Genomic DNA, 23,747 nt, shown 5'->3' on the forward strand with positions numbered 1-23,747 from the left:
TTCAACCCAATAAAACACAAATTACAAAAATACTATTTTGTATTTGAAATGCATGTATTATAAATACGGCCCATCCCTGGTGCTGACTACCATGCTCTCTAATGGATGAAACCTTTCTTTTACTGATGAAACACGTCACCTACTTACCTGCAACCTTCGTGTAATGTCATACTCCGAACAACAGAGAGCGGTAATGTCATTTAGTACACAAAGTCGAAAGCTGCCGCTAAATCTAGAACTCCAGAGCAACACTGTTTACATCCATCTGCATGATTTAACCAGACACTATCAAACAACCAAACATGTAACCAACTATCTTAATGTTTTACTAAAGTTATCGTTAATTTATTGCAACAACTTACAGTAGACTACATTGGTAATAATAACTGGAAAACGACGAGGGTATGCCTTCGTGTAGTGCTTATAATTGCAAAAATCGTTCTGAGAAGGGTCTGCCTGGAGTTTCGTTTCACAGGTAGGCAGGCTAATGTCAACGCTGAAATGGCACGTTAAAAACTCAAGCACGTGGCTTTTGTTAATGACAGGGAAAATGGAAATTTTTAATGGAAATAGCAGGTTATAGCTGTCATTACTTACCAGTTGAAATGAAAGCAGTTAGCCTGCTTGCCGAGTTGATGATCATGGTTTCTTCACCTGTCCAGATTCCCTATCAAAGATCCCAAAAGACTGAAAGAGTGGACGCGGCGAACCAGATGGAAGAACTGGACTCCCAAATCATCCTCTTATTTGTGTTCCGATCATTTTGAGAGACATTTCTTTGTCAGATCAGGACATGGTTATCGGTTACGTGATACAGCGCTGCCCACGATTTTTAACTTTCCTGATAATGTCTGCAAAAAGGTAGGCATGTCAATAGTAAACACACATAGACCTACTGTAAATACTGAAACATGGGAGTCATTTGGACTCACAAACTCGTGCATTTCAATGTATTGCTTGTGTTGTTTCAGACACCAGATGGTCGTCAACGGAAGAGAATAACTTTAGTAAGTTATAGTTCAATGAAGACGTTTACCCAGTTTTATCAGTGATCAGCCAACATAAGCAGGCCTGCGTGTTTTATTGTTTAATTGAGGGATCTTTCTAAAGCCTACAACATGGTCTACAAATAGTGATGGTGGATGCTTGAAATAATCGAAACAAATTTGCTTTATGGACGACTTTCATTCTGTAGTTTCCCAAGACACCAGAGTCCCCAACAGAGGCTACTTCAGAGACCAATGGGCAGAGCTATCAGTTGTTAAAAGAGTAAGTAAGCATCATTAAAATCTCTCCGGTACCTTTATTTTACTCCGGTAAATTATTTACATGAATGTTCTTGACAGGAGTTAACATTTAGTATACTTACTTAAATGTTTCAACAAGGACATGTTTGTCATTGTATGTACACTTTTTTTCTGTCTACTTGCAGTCAGCGATCAGATAAGGCCCAGAGTGCTCAGCTGGAGAAGATTGACTGGAGTAAACTTACTTGGCATCCAAGTACTTTCCATGATGATTACTGTGTACCTCAGGTAGAAGCCACAACAATAAATTGAACAGTCATTTCAATATGATTATTGTACCCAGGAATACATCTGTTCACATTTTCTATTCTGATGGACAGAGCATTCAGTGGGCAAAGGACGATGGGCAGAATGGAGACAACGTAAGTGCCATGTTAAGGTTGCTATGATTGCCATGTTAATATGCTATCAACTGAGCACAGAATTGTTGTCTATGGTGCATTTCAATCATGTTTGTGTGGTAACTTAAATGTTGTGTGTTGGAGTAACGGTAACAATGTTTTAGGTTTCCTTAAATGATTTATGGAGCCAAGGACTTCTGTTTATTCCCAAACGTGCAATCAAGGTAAGATTGAAAATGAGAATATCTAAGTGCACAAGCAAAACTAGCAAGTTGATAAATTTCCCCTCCATTCTCCCCAGATTAAAGGCAGATGGGAATGGCTCGGGGTTGAGGTAATAGGCCCTCTGTCAGTCACTCAAAGAGGACACAAGTTTGTCTTGTCAGTGATGGATTTCTACTCCAGATGGGTCGAGGCCTATCCCATGAGGACATGCAATGGTCATGAGATTGCCCAGAACATCTACGACTTAGTCTCTTGCATAGGTTATCCCTATGGCTTCCTCTCCAGGATCAGCCCAAGATGCCTCAAAGAGGTAAATCATATCATGGCCTTGTTTAATTTCTGACGGATTTTTGAAGTCATGTTCAAACATCAGCTGTTATGAACACTCGTGCGCTCACCACAACTTGTACAGTGAGCAGTAATCACCCCATAAAATAAATGTGTATATATTTTGAGTATGTTTGGTAATTCAGTAGTGTGTTATTTGATGAAATTACTTTAGTTCTTATTATATTTTAGATCAACAATGCATTGCATAAACTTGTGAGACTGGAGACATCCTTCATACACCACCATCCTCAGGCTGGCTCCTTGGACCAAACCACGAAGGCACTCATTGACAAGTAAGTCTAATGTATCCCTCTCTCAACCATTTCTGTTAAAATACTGCTATATATTTGGATATCTACGGTGGTGCAGCAGCGGTGCAACTGCTGATTTCAACTTGAGATACCTGCCAGAACTGTGGATTGCTTTACAAAGTTACAGCTGCACACCCTGTGTTTTCTTGTCTGAGCAGGACGGTGTTTGACCTGTCCAAGCAGCACCCTGACAGCTGGGATGTGTGCCTCCCTGCCTCTGTGTACCGCCTGTGTTGCACGGTCAACCCGAGCACCCGCCAGAGACCCCTCTCCCTGCTCCACAGCAAAGCTGCCTCGCCCCTAGTTAAGAAGCCCAGGCTGTTGATGGTGAGTAAGTGGGATGGCCAATCAAGCTCCACACTTACAGCTATGCTCCAGGTTAACTTCTTATGGACCTGTTTGCATGTTGTGTTAAGTTGTTTTGGATTTTCCGGCTATTACACTCACATTATTGCCTTGCATGTTGACAAAGTCTGAGTAGCAACCACAGATTCAAGCAACATGTAAAATGTGTGTTTTACCTCTCTCCTCAGGTGGATGGAGGTGAGATAAACAAGTTCACCTTTGTGCTTGTGGAGCCCCAGGCCCCTCTCAGTGGCGTCCAACTTCAGTGTGAGGAGTGCAGACAGTGGCACCAGGTCACCCAGCCCACGGACATCAAAGAGTATGAGGACACAAGGCTGAAGAATGAAGAGCACATCTTCACCTGCCCAGGCTGCAGAGTCAGACTGGAGGACACCGGCAGACAAACAGAAGATGGCACCACGGAGGAAGAGAGGGGGGCAGTCGGCACGAGACGAACGGCAGACCCGGGGGAAAAAAGGATGGGACAGGAGGAAGGAGCAGAGGGGGAAAGGGATGGAAGGGAATGTGAGGAAACGAGAGGAAGAGAGAGTGTGGAAAGTGGTGGTGATGGTAGAGGAGTAGGATGGGGAGAAGAATTGAGAGTAAGAGAGGGTGATGACACTAGAGGGCAAAGAACAGAAAGGGGAGCAGTTGAGAGTGTCAGTGTGAGAACAAGATTACAAAGACAATGTGGAAGGGGACGGGTGCAACTTAAAGAAAGACTTGTGGTTAAAGCAGTCGGAGGAATTGTTTCAGACATTTATAAACAACATCAGAAAAATGTCCGATTGGAGTTAGGGGAGAAACGTGGACGAGGCAGACCTCGACGGACAAAAGGTCCCATCAAAACTGATGCACTTTCACAGGGAGATAAAGGAGGGAGGACCCAGGAAAATGAAGCAATTGAACTCTTATAAATATTAATTGTATCGAGAACTGGGAGAACCTTGTGAAGGAGAGAGGGGCTGTCCTAACTCCATGGGAGGATAGTTCTGCTGCCCACGGAGAAGTGTCTGTAGACACTATTGAAGGTACTGTAAAAATAGTGTTGTTCAACACTATGAAATATTAGATGTAATTCATAGCGGTACATAATATGACTGCAACATGGGATTTCCACTTACTATGGGAAGACAAGTGTTCCCCATCCCCTACCCCTGCAACTCTTGCAAACCTCATGTACCTCCTTGAAGATTCTGCTTTTCACTCAGTCAAAGGGCAGCCATCACATTCACAAACCACGATTTACTGAATTCTTGCTCATTCTCCCTACAACAAATAAATACAGTCTGCACACAACATTTTGGTGTTGGACTTTGTATGGGTGTGGACGATACATTTTGACATAATTTGCCCTGCTTTGTGTGCAGACAGTTTTGCATACTCATCATCCCTGATATTGCTATAAGTAACTTGATATCAATACTGAAACAACAAAACATGAAAACGGCAAAAAGCGTATATATCAACAATAGAAATACTAGAACAAGCCTAGACAACAGAACATGGAAGTTGACATTCTTTTTTGTTAATTGATAACAATACAGCTTTTATTAAAACCTGATTCTCTGTGTCTTGTGTTGCTTTTTTCTGCATTGGAAATTGATATAGTTCTAGGTTTAATGTGTTACGCCCACCCTTCCTGAGGCCAAACCATAGATTGCCAAACGCGAACATTTTGATGTGCCCGCCCGGTGCAATGTGGGATTGTTGGGGTTAGAGGCGAAGCAACCGACCGAGGGAAATGGTGAGGATGAGAAACTAACTTATCACGTTTCATGTCTTGTACTTTTAGTTGTCATCATTCGATTTTGTGAAGTTATCATTAGTGATATATACGAAGTATTGGGTTGTGATTACCCAATGTAAGTGTTTTCAAAACGCTGACCACAGACAAATCTCTTTGTTTCGTAATATGTCCAGCTATACAAGCTAACTAACGTTACAGGCTAACGTTAGGTACTGTCAGTTTTAACCTTAGTTTTTTTTAAGTAGGCATCCCTAAATCTTTTCCTTATTGTTGGATAATGTTTGTTAGCCACCTTTGTTACTTGGCTTCAAAAATATAAGTCAGGCATCTTTGATATCAGGATAATTTACTGTGCGAAGAACTAGTGCAGTTGTCAAATGGTTTGCAGTTTAGTTAACGTTAGCCTAACGTAGACTAGCTGCTATTTGTTGGCTGTATGACGTATCGAGGGCATCATGGTCACACTAATATTGGGCACAAACCACTTAAACTTAATGATTTTAACTTAATTTGGTTAGTTGTTACGGATAGGTAGTCTATCAGTCATATAAATAATGCCAACCTGCTATAAAACAAAAACAAAAAATACAAAAACGACCGTGTTCCTGTTAGTCAATGTAGTGCTAACTGAAAAGATTCAGTAACGTTAACCTCAACATTACTAATTTAACTGTGTCTGGCATTTCCTCTTTCTTGTATAGCCAATTTTGCCCCATGTATTGTCTAACCAACTTGCTTTTATGGATAGTTTGTTTGCATTTTCCGCATCAATTTAGGTAGCAAGGTGTTGCTTAAAATTCGCTGGCTTTACTTGACAGTTAACTCATGGCATACTAACCTTTACATGCGTGACCTGATGTCGAGGTAATTTGACTAAGCTTTTTGATAGTTTTGTTTTTAATGTTAAGACTGTCTCAACGTTACTCGCTAGCTGAGGTAGTTTATCCTTAAAGTTATTTAAGGTGTTGCACATAGCAGCTGTCACCGTGTTTTCAGCTGTTGGCCGTTTGTTCAATTGCATGACATGCCAGATTACATTTTTTGTCTTTCACCCAGGGTGAATAAATTCTAAAAACAGCAGGACTTGAACGAATGGTTGACATCCAAACTTACCAAATTGTCCTGTTTTATTTGTGTCGTTTCCCCCACCCCCCTAGGATGTGTTCCTTATGATCAGGCGTCACAAGACGACCATTTTCACAGATGCAAAAGAGTCCACAACTGTTTACGAGCTAAAACGGATCGTGGAAGGCATTCTGAAAAGGACACCTGAAGAGCAACGGCTGTACAAGGTAGTTATTCGCTTAAACCAGTGGTTCTTAACTGGTCTTGCTTTGGGACCCACAATTATCCATGTTCATTAAAGCTGCAGTTGGCAAGTCTGACAGATTGAGGGGACTCAGCTAAAATTTTGAATGTTTACATTGACCCTCCCCCACTACCACCGAGCACCCTTTCATCGAGTTCGTGCTTGTCAGTGTGCACCAGACTGTGATTGACATTTAGATCTTACACAGCCCTGTGGGGTATACTACGAAGCACGTTATGGCCTCCTTACACCAAACAACTTTAACAAGATTTGGGAAAGATTCTTGAAAGATTGTAGTCTTGAGTAAAGCTTGAATGGGGGGCATTACTTAAAAGACTACAATCTTTGAAGAATCTTTCCCAAATCTTGTCAAAGTTGTTTGGTGTAAGGAGGCCATTAGACATATCGAGGCTATGTAGACATATCGAGGCTTGGCAAAGCCTTGACTCAGGGGTATACGTTCAGTGATACTACGATTGCAGTTATGTGATATATTTGTCAAACTAGGCTTTCAGCTCAGATCTGTGCGCGTTCTCGGTGTTAGGATGACTATGGCCAATCGTGTAACGTGGAGACGCACAAGACCGCCTCTATTTAAAAACAATTACTTCCGCATTCATAAGCGATAGCTTAATCTACACTGCGGTCATTTTTTGTGTCTAACCTATAACATCAAATAAATCAATTGTCATCAGTTGCTGTATGGTATGCACGTCCATAGTGGGATATTTGCACGCACAGCACTATTAAAGCGCATTCGAGATCCAAAATGTTAGTAGAGGCGGAGCTCCACCTGTCAGATATATGACAGAATCCTACACATGAGAGAACTTACTTTTTAAGACAATTGATTGGTCACTGTGCGGTAGATTACACGATTTGAGCTATAACTTAGCACATAACCTCCTCCCTACCAGGTTTGGTTGACAGCATAAGATACCATAGTGATATAGCGACACTAAAACAGATCCACTTTCGTGTCACAGCATAGCCTGGCTTTGAGCTCACAGCATAGCCTGGCTTTGAGCGCAACATACCTCGAGATTCGTAGTACACCCCACTTCTCTGAGTGGACCAGAAGAACCGGGAGCTGTGGATTTTTGCAAAACAAATAACAGGCTCTAGGTGGAGGTAGAAGTGCAGGTTTTTTTTCTAAAACCGGCTGATTTATGTGGTTCTGTCGGGGCATACTGTCGGTTTCAGTGAATATGATCAAAAAACTCTTGCCAACTGCAGCTTTAAGTCGCAACTATATATATGTTTGGCATTAGTCAAACTTTCAAAGTACTCGACAGGTTTGTCTTTGACAGGGGTGCTTTGTTTCCATGTGGCATTTTCTCTCATGTGCCAGCAATTCAGTGACCACCGCACCGAAACTAAGTTTTCTGTCCCATTTTGTTTCAATTTAAGTGAATCCATATCTTACTTCAAATATGCAAGGTCGTAGCCTACTTGCGTTTACCGCTAAAATTATATGTCCTGTCACATAAACACTGTCTATGTTCATGGCAATGTCTGACATACAAATAAAGTCTATCAAAGTAAAGGTCCAATATTAGATCTGATAAGGTAGCATTTTCATTTTAGTTTTTTTTTTTTACCACAAACTCCTCGACCCACTTTTGGGTCCCGACCCACCAGCTAAGAAACACTGGCTTAAACCGTACTTGATTAGGTGGCATTTCAGCTCTGTGGTTACTGTTGTTCATCCATTCACAATGTGTCTGGAGCCACGCCTGTGAAATGCACTATGTTAACCTGGTGTATAATTTCTGCAAGGATGATGTATTGCTGGATGACAGTAAGACACTTGGAGATTGTGGATTTACGAATCAAACAGCAAGGCCACAGGCCCCAGGAACTGTTGGACTGGCTTTCCGTGTCAGTGGTAAGTTGCTGTTTTTTGATGTACACTCTTTGTTATACTCTGCAGAGTTTCCACAGGTCATGGAATTTCTGGAATATCTTGGAATATTGAAAAGCCTATTCCAGAGCATTTTATCATTTTGGGGGCAAAGTCATGGAATATCAGGACTGTCGTTGTAGCAGTTTAAAATGTACTTGCCAAAATATTTTTTCCCCCTTTTTTTTGCCATGGAGATTTTCTTTGTGAATTACTTTGACTTTCATATTTTATAGATTTATAATCAGAGAATGCACATCTTTGTCTATTTCTGTCTTACACACATACTCTCGTTCTCTCTCCATCTCTCCAACCCATCTTCCCCAGAAGACTCTTTTGAACCACTAAGGGTGGAGCCTTTCTCCAGCCCTCCTGAGCTACCGGACGTCATGAAGCCCCAGGACTCCAGCAGCACTGCCAACGAGCAGGCTGTGCAGTGATGGATGGATATGCGAATGTTTTGATGGATGGATGGATGAAGGGAGGGAGAAAGGAAGGAAGGGAGTGAGAAAAAGCTTGTTTTTGTAATTTGTGAGTGTTTGTTTATTTTTTTGGTTTTTGTTTGGGTTTTTTTGATTGTTTTTTGTAGAAGTTCATGAATGATAAAAGATTGCAAGTGGTGATTTAACCTTTTGGAATTGTGACCGTTACACCCCACCTGCATCATTTTTGTCCCTCACATAATGTCAGTAGCAAACAAAACTTGTGCCCTCCTCTTGTCCTTCTCTCTTCTGCTCTAACGATATGCGACCCCTCATCACCTGCTTTAGACATTGCTTAGGCATGTCCTTTTTGCTAATGCGTCACCCTTTCGGGAACACCCCCATTGGCTGCACTGATGTCAATCTTGCTTATGAGGTGGGATGAGACAGGTCTGAAGATTACCTACAGATGAGTGCTGTACCTTTGAGTTTGTCTAGTTTGGGCATGGATTTGTAGTTAGGTGTGTGTGTGTGTGTGTGTTTGAGAGAGAGAGAGATGTATGTTTGGTGTGTTGGGAGTATGTGCATTTTTAAGAATGCTCTTGCTGATTTTGGATTTACTTTGTGTTTTGTGTGTGTGCTTTACTTTAATGACTGTATTGCTATTATTATTATTATGTATTATTTAGAACTTAAATGAACTTACAGACATCTGGGATCTAAGAGAAAGAGGTTTTAAAGTCACTTAGTTATTCAATCATGTAATGCATGAAACTGCTCCCAAAACTATGGGCTGAATGCAGGACATTGTACAGAAATCATGCTCTGACAACAGGTGTTTCCATTCATTTCCATTAAGGAAAAATGTCATTTCAGTGTAGATATTGTCACTTGTGTTGCTTCTTTTGGTTTCTTTACCCAAGTTTTTGTGCCTGTGTCCTTTTCTCTTGTCTGGTTTCATTTTGAGTCTCAATCTATTGTAAGTCAAAAGCACAGTATTTTACCAGTTTGAGTTTGCCTTTGAGCACCCTGCTATTTTCAATGGAAAACCAAAGGGGAAGTTTAAATGTAAGTTCTCATTTTTTGTCTTTGATTTGAGTTGACTAAGGGGATGTTAACAACTACAGAAAGATGGATGTCTACAGTTTTTTTGTATAAGTCATGCAGGCTTAATTGTACAAACCACTGAATGTTTAGTTTTGACAACTCCTGATGGGGCACTTCCCAAAATCACAGCGTCTTTAAGCAACGACACTCGGCATTGCACCAATTGCTTTCGAGTGACTGAAATGATTCAACATTAAACTCTTGCATTTGAATAATGAAGATAAATGTAATTAAAAATGTGTAACTGTGATTGTGAACGTTGAAATTAAAAGAGACACTTTTTTCAGCCCTTGTTTATGTATTGAAGTGCTGTCCTTCAAGTCTCTGCTTCACTATATCTTAAGTACTTTTGATAACATCCTAAAATAAAGAATTCTGATTCAGCGATAAATTAATAGCTTTTGTCAGTTAAGCAAATGATTCTCTGAGCAAGGCTAGAATGATGGGTACAGTGAAAAACTAATTTTCTTGTATTTATTTCATATGATAGAATGATACAACACAATTGAATTTGTTCTACTGACACAGTAGATTGTAGAATATAGCCATTATGGTATACCTTCATGTTACAAGGTGAAGGCTACCTCTAGGCCTTTTCAGAACAGAGTAATATCTGGCTAACTTTACAAGGCAGTGGTTCTGTGTCGGTGCTGGACATTTGCTCTCGTAAGAAGTGATAGGGAGCGATACAGCTTCGGAGCCTTGTACGCCGTCCCAGTTGGCGGCACTACTGAGCAGTTTCTTAAGAATGTCAGCCATCGAAGTTCAGGGGAAGAAAAAAACAAAACAAAGTCAAATGCGTGGCTTTTGGAGCATAGAATCTAGTGACTTGGGTATCCTTGCTCGTTAGAGTGGCCTTGTGGAAGTTCCGTTATAATATTGTCGACTATTATTGTAATCCAGTGGCAGTATTTTGCTACTAGCCTACTGCTCTAAAGTAATTCTGACAAGTCAGTGTAAGTAGCCTTCGCATCTGTCCTATTTATTTAAAGCTTTTTTTTAGTGAATGGACTGACTTCTGCTTAGAATAACGGGTCATATTGTATATGCAGCAGCTGTTAATGCCTTGTTCTCTTTGCTAGGCTATAGTTAAGCAGGATGTACACAAATGCATGTGTTGCATCGGCGGGCCGAGCGGTGCTTGAGATGATGCAGTACGACTGGGAGCCTCTTTCCCACGCAGAGCTTGACCAACGCCTGGATCAAGCAGTCGAGGAGATCTTGGAAGCCCAGTTGATGGCCGTGATCCAGCACCCTTCTCCTGTACTCGTGCAGCTTTCCCGGTCAGAGGAGCCCTTGCTGCATCTTCAGGCACAATCGCAAGATGTGGTGCATCCACAAGTGGTATTTCAGTTGACAGATTCGCTTGCTATTTCATCCAATGCAGATGTTGAGCTACAGCGACAGTCCGCTGAAAAAGCAGAGGAAAATCCAGCAGTTCAGGTTGGTAGCTTTCAGTTTCAACATGCTGGCCACTGCACAAACCCAATGCATTGATGGTAGCCTGAATCACTGCCTAACCGATATCCCTCTGTTTTTGAAATTATTTAGCACATCATGGACCTCCTGAAGAACGCCAACACCAGCTATAATCGCAGTCGACTTGCCGGGAGAGCACGATTGTCACTCTCCCACACCGTACTCCTCTCTCTCACTCTGCTTTCCAAACGTCGCAGCTATCGCTCGGTATCGACCAGTTTCCGTCTGGAGAAAGGAAATATCCACAGAATTTTCTTCTCCTTCTGTGACCGCGTCAACGCTCTGGAGGAACAGCAGATACGATGGCCGAAAAGTATGCATTGCATCTATTATCTATTCATCTCGGTTTTACTATGATTTTAGTTGAATGTGTATTAGTTATTTTAGTCAAAGCTGATGCTGATTTAAGAGTGTATTCTATACTAGTAGCCTACCTTGGGTACCTAACAAGTCATTATTTCTAGGTCAAGAGATGATGGACAGTCTGCTGCCCTTCTCAAGTCTGTTGGGGGTGAATGATGTTGAGCTGGGCATCCCAAAGGTGTTGGGCGTTTTGGGTCACACTCGCATCCCTATTCGCCTGCCCATTGGCAAGCAGGATGTAGAGAAGGAGGAGCTGGACCTGAAACATCTGACCAAAGACGTTCACCCAGACTCTTGGCTGAACCTGGAGTTTGTGTGTGATAGACAAGGGCGCTTCATTCACTGCCGGGTCAGCCGAGGATCAGAACACGACAGGGCAAGTGACCTGAGGAGGAGGATTCAGAGCAACCGAGGCATGGTGCCACCAGGGTGCTGTCTGGTTGCAGGCACTGGTTACCCCTTGACGGATCAGATTCTCACTCCCTATTCTGCAGGGCATGGACCCAGGGAGAACCTTTTCAATAAGACCCTGGAGAGCCACTTGTGCCGGCTAGATCAGGCAGTAGAAGATCTGAAGGCACGCTTCCAAAGACTTAAATACTTGGACATGGGGAACTATGACCGAGCGAAAGCGGTGGTCTTAACTGCATGCATTTTGCACAATGTCTTTTTAGATATGGGGGATATTGTCAAGGGTCAATCAGGAAAGGAAATGGGAGAACAGGAGCAAGACGGAGACAGAGAGGAGGCAGGTTTGAGATGGAGAGATACTGTTGCACAACAGTTGTACAATGCTTTGGACACAGAAAACTTTTGAGCTGATGAAGTTTCGACCCCATGTGATTTGACATGTAATGATGTTTGCTGTGTACCTCCAGTGAGGCATTGACTGTGTCATTAGATAGCCAGAGACTGACATCATTACATTCTTTGTAATTTCTGTCCACAGGACTATTTTGCTCAAATTACATATATTGTTGAAGATATAGTGTGTCCATCTGGATCTACCCTGTGTGTTCAGTTAATGGTGTATGGAACGCCTAGTGTTAATAAGTTCACCACCCTGGAGGTGTACAACCAACAACTGTGTATCTGATATAAAATGTCAATGAGTCAAGATAAAAAATTAAAAAAAAACTTGCATCTTGCACTTGCAATATTCAGTGAATTACTGTAGATTTGATCTTTACACCCAGTGAAATAAGCGACAAACACTTTATCTTGAATTTTTTATTAAAAGTATAATACAGACTTCTTATTAACAAATATATTTTTTGCTAAACGAGGATGTCACTGATAAATATGCACACCAGGATTGTGACCCACAAAACAATACACCAACAATAGATTAAGTTGAATGTCTTTCAGAATGAAACAGTGGGATATTGTGGGATATCATTACTAATCTGTTTTAGTATATATTACAACTGTTTTTTCTTTATACAACTACATGTTATTAGGTCATTAACTTGCATAACCTGGAAAAAAGCTTGATAGGCTGACGACAGTGTTGGTTTATCACGCACACTGTTATCTATGTATTCCCACTTCATCCAAACACAATACCTTGTATCTTAACTCCACCTCAAACACACTCACACACACAAAGGTCACTCCCTTTTTCATTACATTTCAATATTGTCAGGGGCTTGGAGGAGAGGCTTGTTAGAGAGTTGACGGAGGATATCCTTATCGTTAAAAAGGACCATTGTTGGCCTCAAGAGAATAATTCCTGACCGCCTTGACCCTGGAAAATACACCACATATTCTTCATTCACAGTTTCAGTCATTATCATGGAAATGCTGGCACATACATGTTCATTTTGTATTATAATTGTGAATAAAAAAAAAAATCCTCCAGAATCCATTAAAACAGAACCAAGAACTTAAATGTACCAGTTAAAGGAACCTCCTATCTAACACAGAGGTTAACAGCAAATAGCCTAATTTCCCAAAGAGTTGAGTTCCTTTAATGCAAAGTTGATGCACTGGGTCCTTGCCTGGTTCAATAGTAGACACTTTTATTACTCTTTTGGCAGCTGTATACTATTGTCCTGTGCCAAGCTGGAGATGGCACGTGCCAGGTTGTTAATGGCTTCAATCTTTCTTTCCTCTAGCGCCTTTTGCTGAGCCCACATGTTCATCTTCCTCTCCTGTAGCTCCAGGTAGAGATGCAGCACATCCTGAGTTTGCTGAGGGGGCTTCGGGGGCATGGGGGTGGCTGTTATAGATGTGGCAGCTGTTATTGAAGGGATGGGCAGAATGGGGGTGAACCGTTTGCTGGCAATAGCCTTGCCCAGTTTGGTGCCATTCAGCTTTGCCTTGCGCTGGGCCTCAATCTCCTCCCGACTCTTGCCCAGCACATTGTGCATGGCCTTGAAGAACTCCCAGTGGACGCTCTGCGCCCCGAGACGCTTGGCACGCTCTGTGTTTTTGCGGTACGTGGCCAGCATGTTCCTCCATTTCAGATCACACTCATAGGCCTTCACGGCCACATCCAGGTTTCCAGCAGCCTGAAGCTTTGAAGTGACTCTCTCAGCAACTGTCTCCCAAAGCTTCTTCTTTTTGCACACAGGCTGGTCAAATTCCTGATCCATTTCCAAGCGAGTGTTTACAAGCTGCCATGTAGCTTGTAAAGTCCAAACAAACTCTAGAGAAAGGCAGAGAAACATGATGAATTGAATGTGGACTTATTCACTTACACTGATGTTGATAACAATGCTGGCCATAAGAGTTATTGTTAAGTATTGTCAACTGAGCTGTGTTTTCATATAAAAGCAGGAAATAACTTACTGAAATAGCCTACTTATTTAATAAAATGCTTGGTCATGTGTTAATATTTTTAAGTAGCCTACAATGCAATAATAAAATATCCTGTCTGTATTACCACTGTGCTTGCTATAACCACTTTCAACGATTACAACAGCAAATTCTTGTGTGAATGTGTATGATTGTGATCAGCATTCATCATGCCCTCCTCGCATGCACAGTTACTGGTGGACTCGATTACTTGTAACACCGACTTTGCGCACGTTACCTCCTTTCGCTCTTTCAGGCTCCAAAGTGGGAAGCGTGGTCGTGCTCTCCTCGACTTCAATACTCTCGGTAACAATTGTTTCGATAACCTCCTCCATCTTGTTTGGCACTTGAGAATCCTTGACTGATAACTTGTGATATCAACAGATATTATCGACGATTTAAACAACACTAGTTTGGCAGCGATGAATTATCTACCCGCATCAACCAAACCGATGATTATAACAACATCCTACAGTTTGTCCACCCTCAAGCGATTTTTTTAGAAAAGAAAGGTGACGAAATTAATGTTAGCATATGGGTAATGTAGTCACCTTGTGGATAAACAAACGCTGATATCTAGATTTAAAAACTGCAATCCCTGGGTACTTTCTGTTGTAGCTACATCCGAGAAACACTGTGGTGGATATATTGGGAAATGCAGTCTCACGGATGTGGTAGCACAGGGAGAGCTAGCACAGTATTTGTAAATAAAACTACAAGATCCATGGGTAAATGTTCTTCCCTCAGAACTGATACGTTCCCCCTTTCCGCCAACGCCTCCCATGACACCTCCCTGTTTGTCGCTCTGCTAAAGATGGCGTCTGTGCTATACCAAGATTATTGCGTTTGCTTGATTATTTAAATGTCGAATGAAGAAAGGTTTAGTTAATGAAAATGCGGTGTCAGGTTTAGGAAGAGGATTAAATACATGTATGAGGTGAAAGCTTGTAGCTATTTTCAGCTAAACATTGGTGAGACCTACTTTCTTTCGCAGGCCTAAAATAATTCGGAGAGCGGACGAATGGTTAAAAAAACTACAACTCCCAGCAACACTGCGTAGAGGCGTTGCCTGGTTATAACTTTTTTCGTTTGTAATGATGGTGACTGTAGTTTTTGCAGGCTCAGTCCCTTCTTGACATGGATTTAAACGTTATTGACTACGTTTTTTAAATTGACTGTTAAACTGTAAATTATATTTGATGGACGTTTATGTAAGTCTTAAAAGCGTTTCTAGGAACGTCCACCAAACCTCTGCTCTGATACACCCTGTCACATAGGCTACTGAGTTTGATTGGAGGTAGGACTGTGTAGTTGTCATGGCCACACATGGCCACTTAAAAAACTCTAATGGTAGCACCAAAGAAGGGTCCTCTGCACTACCAGAGTCTTCTTTGACCTGGTGTATTTCCCAGTTGTCCAAAGTATCACTTGCAGCAAGCAATCAGAGCAATGTTTCCCAAGAGACAGAGCCCAAAAATAAGGAAGGTAGGGACAAGACCAGAGACATTCAGAAGAAGCTTCAAGCCAGTCAGTGGCGAGCACTGGTGGCTATCCGGACGCAGCACATCAAAGGGGGAGACAGCAGGATAAACAGGTACAGAACACAGGGGGGTCTCCCACCTCTGTTGGACCTCCTTAGAAGACCTGACAGCTCCAGGAAGACCCTAGACCTTGCCCTCAGCATTCTTGCCAACTGCTGCACTGAGAGAGAAGCACGAAGAGAGGTGAGCAGAGGGTTTCAGTCAGTTGTTCTTGTATGATTAAGTGTTTTTGATGCAATATTCAAATGATGTAACATGTATAATCACTAAAAAAAGATCATTTGTTGCCTATGTTTTGTATGAACAAAAGTTGGTTAATACTATTGCTGCATGGTATATGATTGTGATTAGGAGACATTGGACAATCATTTTCAGTTCTGACTGCATTTTCTGTTTCCAACTGAAGGTCAGAAAGCTGGAAGGAATAGCAGTGATTGGTAAGTTCATGTGTGGTCATGATATGGAATCAGATGTTATGAAGACGAAGCTTGAAGGAAAGTTGTTTAACATCTTTTTTTGCTCATTGCAGTGGATGTTATGAAGAGAAACGTTGCTGTGGAGACTTTAGAGAACAGAGCTGCTCGGGCCTTAGGGAACCTTGCGATGGATCCTGATGGCTCTGCTTTGGTTCATTCTGCTGGTCAGTTGAGAATTTTTAATTCTGTCTGGTTTCCCTCAATGTGTCTGTCTGTTATAATCTCATACTCAAAACTTTGTTCCTTATTTGTTTCAAAATGGATCATCACACTATTTGAGAATGTTTTTATTTTTAGATTGTTTTTTGCTTTTTGCTTCATTTCAGGCGGAGTACCCCCTCTCCTCCTCTGCCTCTCTCTTTCACCCTCAACCCCGTCCTCCTCCTCTCCCAACCCTTCCTCCCCGTCATCGCCCTCCTCTGTCTCTCCGTCCTCCCTCCCGTCCTCTGCCAAGCTGGAGTGCGCGCAATCGGCCGCCCGCGCTCTCCTCTACCTGGCAGACACCCCTGCCAACCGCCTGTCGCTGCTCTCTCAGGGGGCCATGCCTGCCTTGGCCCCACTCGTGTCGCCAGAGCTTCCGCTGGGACTCAGACGGGCCTCCCTCCGTGCCCTCCATGAGCTCACCAGGGGCTGTGGTGCCGAGTGTGCCCGGGAGGTGTCACGGTCTGGGGCACTGGCTCAGCTTGGGGCCCTGGTCTCAGAGGAAGCAGCCAAGCCCCTGGAGGAGCTGGCACTGAAGACCTTGGCCAACCTCTGCTCGCAAGGCTGCCTGCGACCTCTTGTGGGCTCACTAGGGGCCATTCAGAAGTTTTCCGAGGAAGTGAAGAAGGACCCCTCCAAGTCTGGAGTTTTGCTCAAGGCTCTCTGCTTGTGTTGCAAGGAGGCAGTGAACCGGGTCAAAGTCAAGGAGAGTGGAGGGTTGGAGGTCCTGATTGGCTTCCTGTCTGCCCATCAGAATCATCCACTCACGCGACTGGCCATTCTGGCTTGTGTGGATTTCGTCTATGACGAATCGGCCTTGGAGCAGCTGCAAGATCTTGGACTGATACCACTGCTAGTGGCACTATTGGTTGAGTACGCTAAAGGGGAGGAGCCAGTGGCCAAGTCAGATTCCAGCCCCTCCTCAGCTAGTGATTTGATGTCTCCGTCATGTTTTGATTCCTTTGACTTTCCACACCCTGATGGGAACAAAAAAGATGATGTTGGGAAGGAGCAGGGCTCGGGCTCATCTAGCTTTCTCAGCCTGAGGTTAGAGACAGAAACATTTGTTCTTTGCCAGCCAGTTTATTATGTATAAAAATATTTGCTGAAATGAAAATTGACCTCGTCTCAGCTGTATGATTTGTCTCTAGTGTGTTAATTGACATTTGCTCTCTCCCTTGGTGTGTCCAGGTCCTGGCTGGTTTCTGAAGGTCTGATATCCTCTGAAGGAGAGCTTCTGGAGTCTCCCGCTAGCACGGAGAGTGACTGTGGGGGTTCAGTGGCCTCTTCACCCTCAGTGGCAACCTCACCCATTACGCCAATCTCAGATGCTAGCTCATCTGGCACATGTCTCTCTCCGACCTCGTCAGTCCAGTCTCAGTCCAGCGTCTCATCTGTATCCAAGCCAGGTCTTCTGCCTCCACTGAACCAGCTCACAGTTCCACATTCCTCACAGAGAAACGTGCCACTGTCTCCCAGCAACCCTCAAAGTCCGCCTCTGTGCACCTCTGGCCCCAAACCCACCAGTCCTTCCAAGGTGTGCTCCCCGCCCAAGAAAAGACCCAGAGTTTCCTCGTTATCGTCTTCCTCCTCCCACTCATCCGCCTCCTCTTTCTCCTCCTCCACCTGTTCCTCCTCCTCCACCTGTTCCAGTGTAGTCTCACTGGACGCCCCTCCAGTGCTGTCCAGAACCCCAGCATACCACCACCCGTACCACCCAGAGCCATGGGCCCCAGAATCTCCCATCCTCTTGTTACTCTCTCGCTTCTCCCACGCCTCTGATCCAAGCGCGACACTGGTCAATTCAGGCGTCCTCTCCAGCCTCCTCTACTACCTCACCCATCACAAGGACCCCAGCGGCCGCTGCTTCCGCATGCTGAGCCGCCTCAGCTGCAACCCTAACTGCCTGCAGGCCCTGCTGCGCACTGGTGCTGTGGCCATGATTCACCAGGACCTCTGTCTTAGAGGCAGCAGCATCAGAGTCCGCAGAGGCCAGGAGAGGCAGACAGATAGGGTGAAGGCTAAAGTCAGACAATTAGGTGAAACACCCTAATATTCAATTCAGTTCAATTCAGTCCGTTTATTTTTTAACAAGTATTTTGCTCCTTATGATATCAATAATTGTTCTTACCCTCTCCCACTTAATATTTTTTGTCTTTATCATCTCCCTTAGGTCTTGGCTTGCTCAGTAACTTGCGAGTTCAGTGTGAAGCAGGCTTTGGCACAGGAGTTATGTCTCATATCATGCTGTCTGGTATAGAGGTGGACCGGCTGTTCTGTGCTCTTTCTTTACCTCTGATTTGCAGGTATGTGATATATTCAAAGGTAAAAGAGTCCAGGTAAATAGTATTGTTTTGTTTTTGCTGGAGCATCAGGTAGCTACTGGTGCTATAGGTACTATAATGGTGGATTGAACAAGTTTCATTGAGCGAGATGTGGTTTCTTGTTTGTAAATGTGTACCAACTCTGCCTTTTCCAGCAACAAAGTCCTTTTGAAGAAGCTCCTTTTTGACAACAGAGGTCTCATGCAGGCACTGGAGCCCCTTTGTTGTCAGGCTGACAGCAAGGATGACAACAATCATCCAGAGAGATGCAAAACCTTCCTCTCGTGCTGGCTTTGCCCACCGCAGGAAGTGACCTTATCTCGATTCCACTTGCTGTACTCCTCTCTCCTGATTGGCTGCCTTTCCAATCTGCTGGTACATTCCAAGGCAGAGCTAGACCAAAAGAAAGGGAGCGTAGAGCCACAGGTTACCGTAGAAACCCCTTCAAGTCCCAACACTGCTCTTGTCCCTCTAAAAGGAACAGGAAATGATTTGCCCCCCTCACCAAAAAAGCCATGCCTGTCTAGCAGCTGCTCTTACGCTGACACCACACATAACATCTTTCTGCAGCTGGATGATGGCACCCAGGTCCCTGCTTGTTGGGAGGCTTTGGCAGGTGGTGAGGGGGAGTCGGGTGACGGAGGCTCAGAGTACTTCAGAGCCTTGCTGACCGGAGGGTTCGGTGAAGCTCAGGGCAAAGAGGGGGAGGCCATTCTGGTCAAGGATGTGAGGTATGGTGTGCTGATTCCTGTGCTACACTACCTGCATGGCTGTCGCCTGACGGATAGAGAAAGAGGGCAAGAGCAGGAGGAGGACACAGGCGAGGGTGGTCGAGGACGATGTTGCCTCCTAGAGTCGCTGACTCTGAAGTCCTGGGACTCCCCAGATTTCCAGAAGACTGCTTTGGCTGAGGGGATGGTCGGGGCATGCCGTTTTTTGGTGACCGGCTTACAGAGAGCCACAGAGGACATGTGTGTGACCTTGCTCCACACCTTAGCCACTAAACCAGCTTCATTGTCTTTACCTCAGAGGTCACCCAAACCAGTTCCGGGTGGAATTCCCAGACCACTGCAGTCCAGTAAAGTTGTGAAGAGCCCTTTGCAATCAGGACCAAAGTCCACCCCCAAAACTGCCAAACAGAACCCCAAGGTGGGGAGCAGCTCGGAAGTGGAGCAGGTTCCTCGAACACCCCTAAAGTTGCCGCAAGACACCTCGTCTTCAGCCACTGAAGGGACCTTAGTTAGCAACTGCACACTGGCGCATCTGCTGCCACAACTATATTGGTTCTCCCAGCGCTACAACTACCCTAGACTGGGACGGGCATGCCTGTCCATACTGCTGCGTCCACAGGGAGTGAATCGCATGTCGCCCGCTGCCTCCCTTCCACCAGTCCAGGCAGCAGACTGCCTGCTGCGGCTGGTCAAGCATGCAGATTGCCAGGAGAGTTTGAAACGGGATCTGCTAGGACTGGCAGCAGCAGCTCTTAGCTGAGGGGGTGTAGAGGTTACATGGAGCAGGAAAGGGCAACACAGGGTTGAGGAGAAATTAAATGAAAGTGGTTTTACCGCCACTCTACCATTTGATCCGTTTTTGTTGTATGGTGTATTAATATCATAACTAATTCCTTGCCATGATAGAATGTCCTTGTTTACTTTTTTTCTTGCCAATTCCAAAGCATTTTTGTCTTTGTACATTTTTGTTTTAAAAAACTCTAAAAGTTTTGGGCAGAGCACCCTGTTAATCTTCATAGTGTCAACACCCCATTGGATATACCATAGATGTTGCCATATAAGCTAGGGTACTCTTTCTGCCACAGTTCATTTTGAAAAGGCATAAGTATGTGCTTATGAAGTGTCAATATGTGTAACAATCAGTACAACAGGGACTCCTTTGTGTTTACTTTATATTTTTGTACTCCTCATTTTGTAAGTATTTTTTGTAAATATGTAAAACAAGACTTTGCCAAGATAAGCATGGATCGATGAGCTAAGTTTGAGTGATTGGTGTCTGGTGAATATGCTCTCCTCAGTTATATTTTGTTTGTGTCATATGTAGGTGTTATAGAAAAATGGTATTTTTCCATTGTACACAGAAATACTAGTATAATCTACCAGCCATCCTCTCATTCTAACCAAGTCACATATGTATATAGTGTAAATGGAAAATCTTATAGAGATGAAAGATGTATAATGAGATGTGACTCTTTACAAAGACAAATCCTAATAAACCAGACACAAAGATTTGACATTGCCATTTGACAGTGGAGTTTGTTTTTCAAAGTTAAAACACAAACGTGTTCAGGCTTATTTACAACAATTTCACCTCGAAACGTGCATGATACCAGGTAAGTATTGTGTGAAGATGTGATCAATTGGTGCAGACAATTTACAATTACACAGGACAAATACTCAATTGTTTATGTCCTTTATGTAGACATTAATACTGCACTTTGAGACCAAAAACCTTCTATTCATCAATGATTTTCCCATACTCTTTGTTTGTTGATGACTTGCAGTGACATCTTCAGGAAACCAAAGGTTATTCTGTTGTTACATTTTTTAAAAACAATTTTTCAACACTGATCACACAAAACAACACAGGTTACACTTCAGAAAAAAGAAGAATTTTATTATTTCATTCTTCAGTTCTTTGATTGGCCCCTGTGCTCATGTCATAGAGGTAATTAGCCCATGATGATGCAGGAGTGAACGTTAGGTTTCTGGTGGACACAAGGGGGCGCTATGACTAGTGGTCATGACCATGGCCCTCGTAACCAGTGGGTAAGGCATTGGTGTGAGAATTGTGGAAGAGAGAGTGGTTGCCATCACCCCAGGGCCAGGGCTGAAAGGAAACAGCAGTTTTATAGTCAATATTTATATCAGCATATCAAAGACATGCTGTCATTATTCTTAGTTTGTTGGTGTATGCTGTCCTCTTGAACTGACATCCTGTTGCTTACATTTCATTACAGGCTCTCTCACATCTAAATAGCCTCTATTCATATTGTAACCTTGTGAAATTATATTTTACTCCACATGTTTACTCTTCAGATGCTCCGACTTGACTGGAGCCTGGCTGCCAGTGAGAGGAAGATGTGGAAGCTCGTGGTAAATACATCTCTGTCTGGTTGTACCTTGGTACGGATGCGCAGGTGAGGGTAGGGCACAAACTCTGGCTGTCCGTGTTTTGCGTGTTCCTGTGCCTTCAGGTAAGCGTTGATCATGCATACGGTAACTCCAGGCAGGGCCAGGACATATGACAGGATCTTCCAGGTTTTCGCTGAGGGGCGTTCAGATAGTTTAGTGTCACTCTCACTGAATAGGAAGTACTACTGAGAAATATCGTTAGACACCATGACTATAAAATGTAAGTAAATGTGACTTGACAGATAGTCCTAACACTATGCCAGAGCAGACAGAAAATTCTCCTGAGTTTTAAAAATTTGCATGGAGCAGAGAAAACCTTTAAATCACATAATAGCACTGTGATACAACTAAGAAGTTCATTCATTCCCCCTCTCTCTCCTCTTTTCTCAGTTACTCAAAAACATAACCATTTCACACTCTGGCCCATGGAAGGACGCAGAAAAACAACTTCAGTAAAAAGATACTGAATAAGTAAATACAGACCTCCTCCCTCATGGCTTTCATGGGACGCAGCAGCAGAAAACCCTCGGCGGAATAGCAGGCGGGCAGGTGTTGAAGCCATCTTTCCAACAGGGTGAACACAACAACAGATAAGACTATTACACACCCTATATTTATTAAAAGAAGATTACTGCAGTCAGAGCCTGCCCAATCGTCTCTCGAGACTGCAGACACAACAAAGTTTTACTTTCAAATCACCGACAGATTAAGCACTTGTTTTGTAGGCTATAGGTTACCTAAATTACTTGATGCTGATCACCTAATTTTGACTACAGTTGTAAAGCAATACTTGTATGTTAAATGTGTGTTTACAGCACAAATTATACCACCTTTCATACAATTTATGTAAAATTAACTATTATGGGTCACTGTAGGAATTAAAATCTGATGAAGCATAAAGGGGAAATGCAAGGCACAATGTCTGTAGATTATCCAAGTAGGTTACACAAAAACAGCCGTTAAAAACATTTTGACAATGAAACCAGAAATAAAAACATAATTTCCTCTTTCCTCAGAATAATCACTCTTAATTCAATATGTCAGTACAGTAGCCTATTTCACATGGGAATAATCTGTGTATGACCCAAGAACACTTTAAGGAGTGTCCTGATACCAGAGGTGAAGTCTTTATAAACATGACCTTACATTGACACCATGAGGGCTCTGATTTAAAAGTATTTACTTGAAAGTAGGTGAATGTCAGTCATGACGGTTAATAAGCAATTGCCTATCATTGTGAAATATCATTGTTTTTTCTCATTGTATATCATTGTTTTTATCATTGTATCATTGTTATTTAATGGCCTACAATTTTAGTGTATAAAGGCCCACATACTGCCACCTGTCCTTGCTATGACCACAGTATCAACTGTTGCCTAAAAAGAAACCATTTCAAAAGGCCACAATATGAAACATGAAAGCATAAATATATCACATTAATAATCTGGGAGCATGCAATATCATTGTCAATCTTTTTCATATAAAAAGCAGATCAGTTTAGCCACTGTGTAGCCAAAGAGTACCGTTCAACAGAAAATATTTTATAGCCTATCAGGCTGGTATGATAAAAATTAAAGCAAAACAAGACCAAAAATGTCAAATGTAAAAATAGATATCCCATACTTACACTCCCTCTTCAGTCTATGGTCCTTCTATTGCTTTATAATTAAGAAAGTCAGTCCTCTGTTTTTTCCTATTTCTCTTGCACCTTTGTCTGTTTGTCCTTCAGTCTGTCCTGGCAGGAACTGCAGGCTCCTCCCCTCTGCAGTTTGTATATCTGCCAAGAAACATAAAGTTTATATTTGGTCAAGTGCACTGACAAGCAGGAGGTTTAGTTAGAGAGAGGGGGTATGGGCTGAAGCAGTGTTAGTTTCTAATCATCATTTACAGTGTGAACATGTGCTTCTTATAGATAACATGCTGAACTTGCAAACGCTGGCTGTTTTTTTATTCCTTTAATCTTCATCTCGGCAATTATTAAGTATATTAACACTCTGACTCTGGCATGTATTTCAGCTTTAACAGTGTGCATCTAGTCAGTTAAATATCAGAGCCCCTGACTATGTTT

General features: G+C 42.9%; 6 protein-coding genes across 9 annotated transcripts; 4 read left to right on the plus strand and 2 right to left on the minus strand.

Moving 5' to 3' along the window:
• The first annotated feature begins 241 nt into the window (after positions 1-241).
• LOC143103114 (uncharacterized) lies at positions 242-4,432 on the plus strand. 2 transcript variants are annotated; one of them, XM_076266909.1, is made up of 11 exons: positions 242-475; positions 663-861; positions 972-1,007; positions 1,196-1,269; positions 1,433-1,535; positions 1,628-1,669; positions 1,813-1,872; positions 1,950-2,183; positions 2,393-2,496; positions 2,673-2,841; positions 3,048-4,432. In XM_076266909.1, the coding sequence occupies exons 1-11, from the start codon at positions 405-407 to the stop codon at positions 3,774-3,776; spliced, it is 1,821 nt and encodes a 606-aa protein (XP_076123024.1). In that variant the 5' UTR covers positions 242-404; the 3' UTR covers positions 3,777-4,432. The 2 variants fall into 2 exon arrangements, with proteins under 2 accessions (XP_076123024.1, XP_076123025.1); XM_076266910.1 differs by lacking the exon at positions 1,813-1,872.
• Positions 4,433-4,516: 84 nt separating this feature from the next.
• On the plus strand, positions 4,517-9,636 carry elob (elongin B). 2 transcript variants are annotated; one of them, XM_076265664.1, is made up of 4 exons: positions 4,517-4,606; positions 5,767-5,901; positions 7,698-7,806; positions 8,149-9,636. In XM_076265664.1, exons 1-4 carry the CDS (start codon positions 4,604-4,606, stop codon positions 8,259-8,261), a joined length of 360 nt encoding a protein of 119 aa, XP_076121779.1. In that variant the 5' UTR covers positions 4,517-4,603; the 3' UTR covers positions 8,262-9,636. The 2 variants fall into 2 exon arrangements, with proteins under 2 accessions (XP_076121779.1, XP_076121780.1); XM_076265665.1 differs by having other exon boundaries at positions 8,152-9,636.
• Positions 9,637-10,096: 460 nt separating this feature from the next.
• LOC143102207 (uncharacterized) lies at positions 10,097-12,353 on the plus strand. Its single transcript, XM_076265670.1, has 4 exons — positions 10,097-10,306; positions 10,433-10,793; positions 10,902-11,142; positions 11,294-12,353. Exons 2-4 carry the CDS (start codon positions 10,449-10,451, stop codon positions 12,007-12,009), a joined length of 1,302 nt encoding a protein of 433 aa, XP_076121785.1. The 5' UTR covers positions 10,097-10,306; positions 10,433-10,448; the 3' UTR covers positions 12,010-12,353.
• A 65-nt stretch (positions 12,354-12,418) lies between these two features.
• On the minus strand, positions 12,419-14,471 carry LOC143102208 (uncharacterized). Its single transcript, XM_076265671.1, has 2 exons — positions 14,230-14,471; positions 12,419-13,842 (listed from the first exon to the last, which is right to left on the minus strand). The coding sequence occupies exons 1-2, from the start codon at positions 14,324-14,326 to the stop codon at positions 13,217-13,219; spliced, it is 723 nt and encodes a 240-aa protein (XP_076121786.1). The 5' UTR covers positions 14,327-14,471; the 3' UTR covers positions 12,419-13,216.
• Positions 14,472-14,789: 318 nt separating this feature from the next.
• Positions 14,790-20,778, plus strand: armc5 (armadillo repeat containing 5). Its single transcript, XM_076265666.1, has 7 exons — positions 14,790-15,715; positions 15,939-15,969; positions 16,062-16,172; positions 16,335-17,256; positions 17,401-18,248; positions 18,383-18,515; positions 18,689-20,778. The coding sequence occupies exons 1-7, from the start codon at positions 15,308-15,310 to the stop codon at positions 20,022-20,024; spliced, it is 3,789 nt and encodes a 1,262-aa protein (XP_076121781.1). The 5' UTR covers positions 14,790-15,307; the 3' UTR covers positions 20,025-20,778.
• A 356-nt stretch (positions 20,779-21,134) lies between these two features.
• On the minus strand, positions 21,135-23,459 carry cox6a2 (cytochrome c oxidase subunit 6A2). Of its 2 annotated transcripts, none has more exons than XM_076265672.1 (4): positions 23,307-23,459; positions 22,163-22,241; positions 21,667-21,812; positions 21,135-21,374 (listed from the first exon to the last, which is right to left on the minus strand). In XM_076265672.1, exons 2-4 carry the CDS (start codon positions 22,239-22,241, stop codon positions 21,279-21,281), a joined length of 321 nt encoding a protein of 106 aa, XP_076121787.1. In that variant the 5' UTR covers positions 23,307-23,459; the 3' UTR covers positions 21,135-21,278. The 2 variants fall into 2 exon arrangements, with proteins under 2 accessions (XP_076121787.1, XP_076121788.1); XM_076265673.1 differs by having other exon boundaries at positions 22,163-22,287; positions 23,307-23,431.
• Between the last annotated feature and the right edge of the window lie 288 nt (positions 23,460-23,747).

This window comes from Alosa pseudoharengus, unplaced genomic scaffold, assembly GCF_046254945.1.
Source record: "Alosa pseudoharengus isolate Yale_2024_CS ecotype anadromous, Long Island Sound unplaced genomic scaffold, YU_APseudo_1.1 YU_APseudo_1.1_scf_4, whole genome shotgun sequence".
Classification (NCBI taxonomy): Eukaryota; Metazoa; Chordata; class Actinopteri; order Clupeiformes; family Clupeidae; genus Alosa; species Alosa pseudoharengus.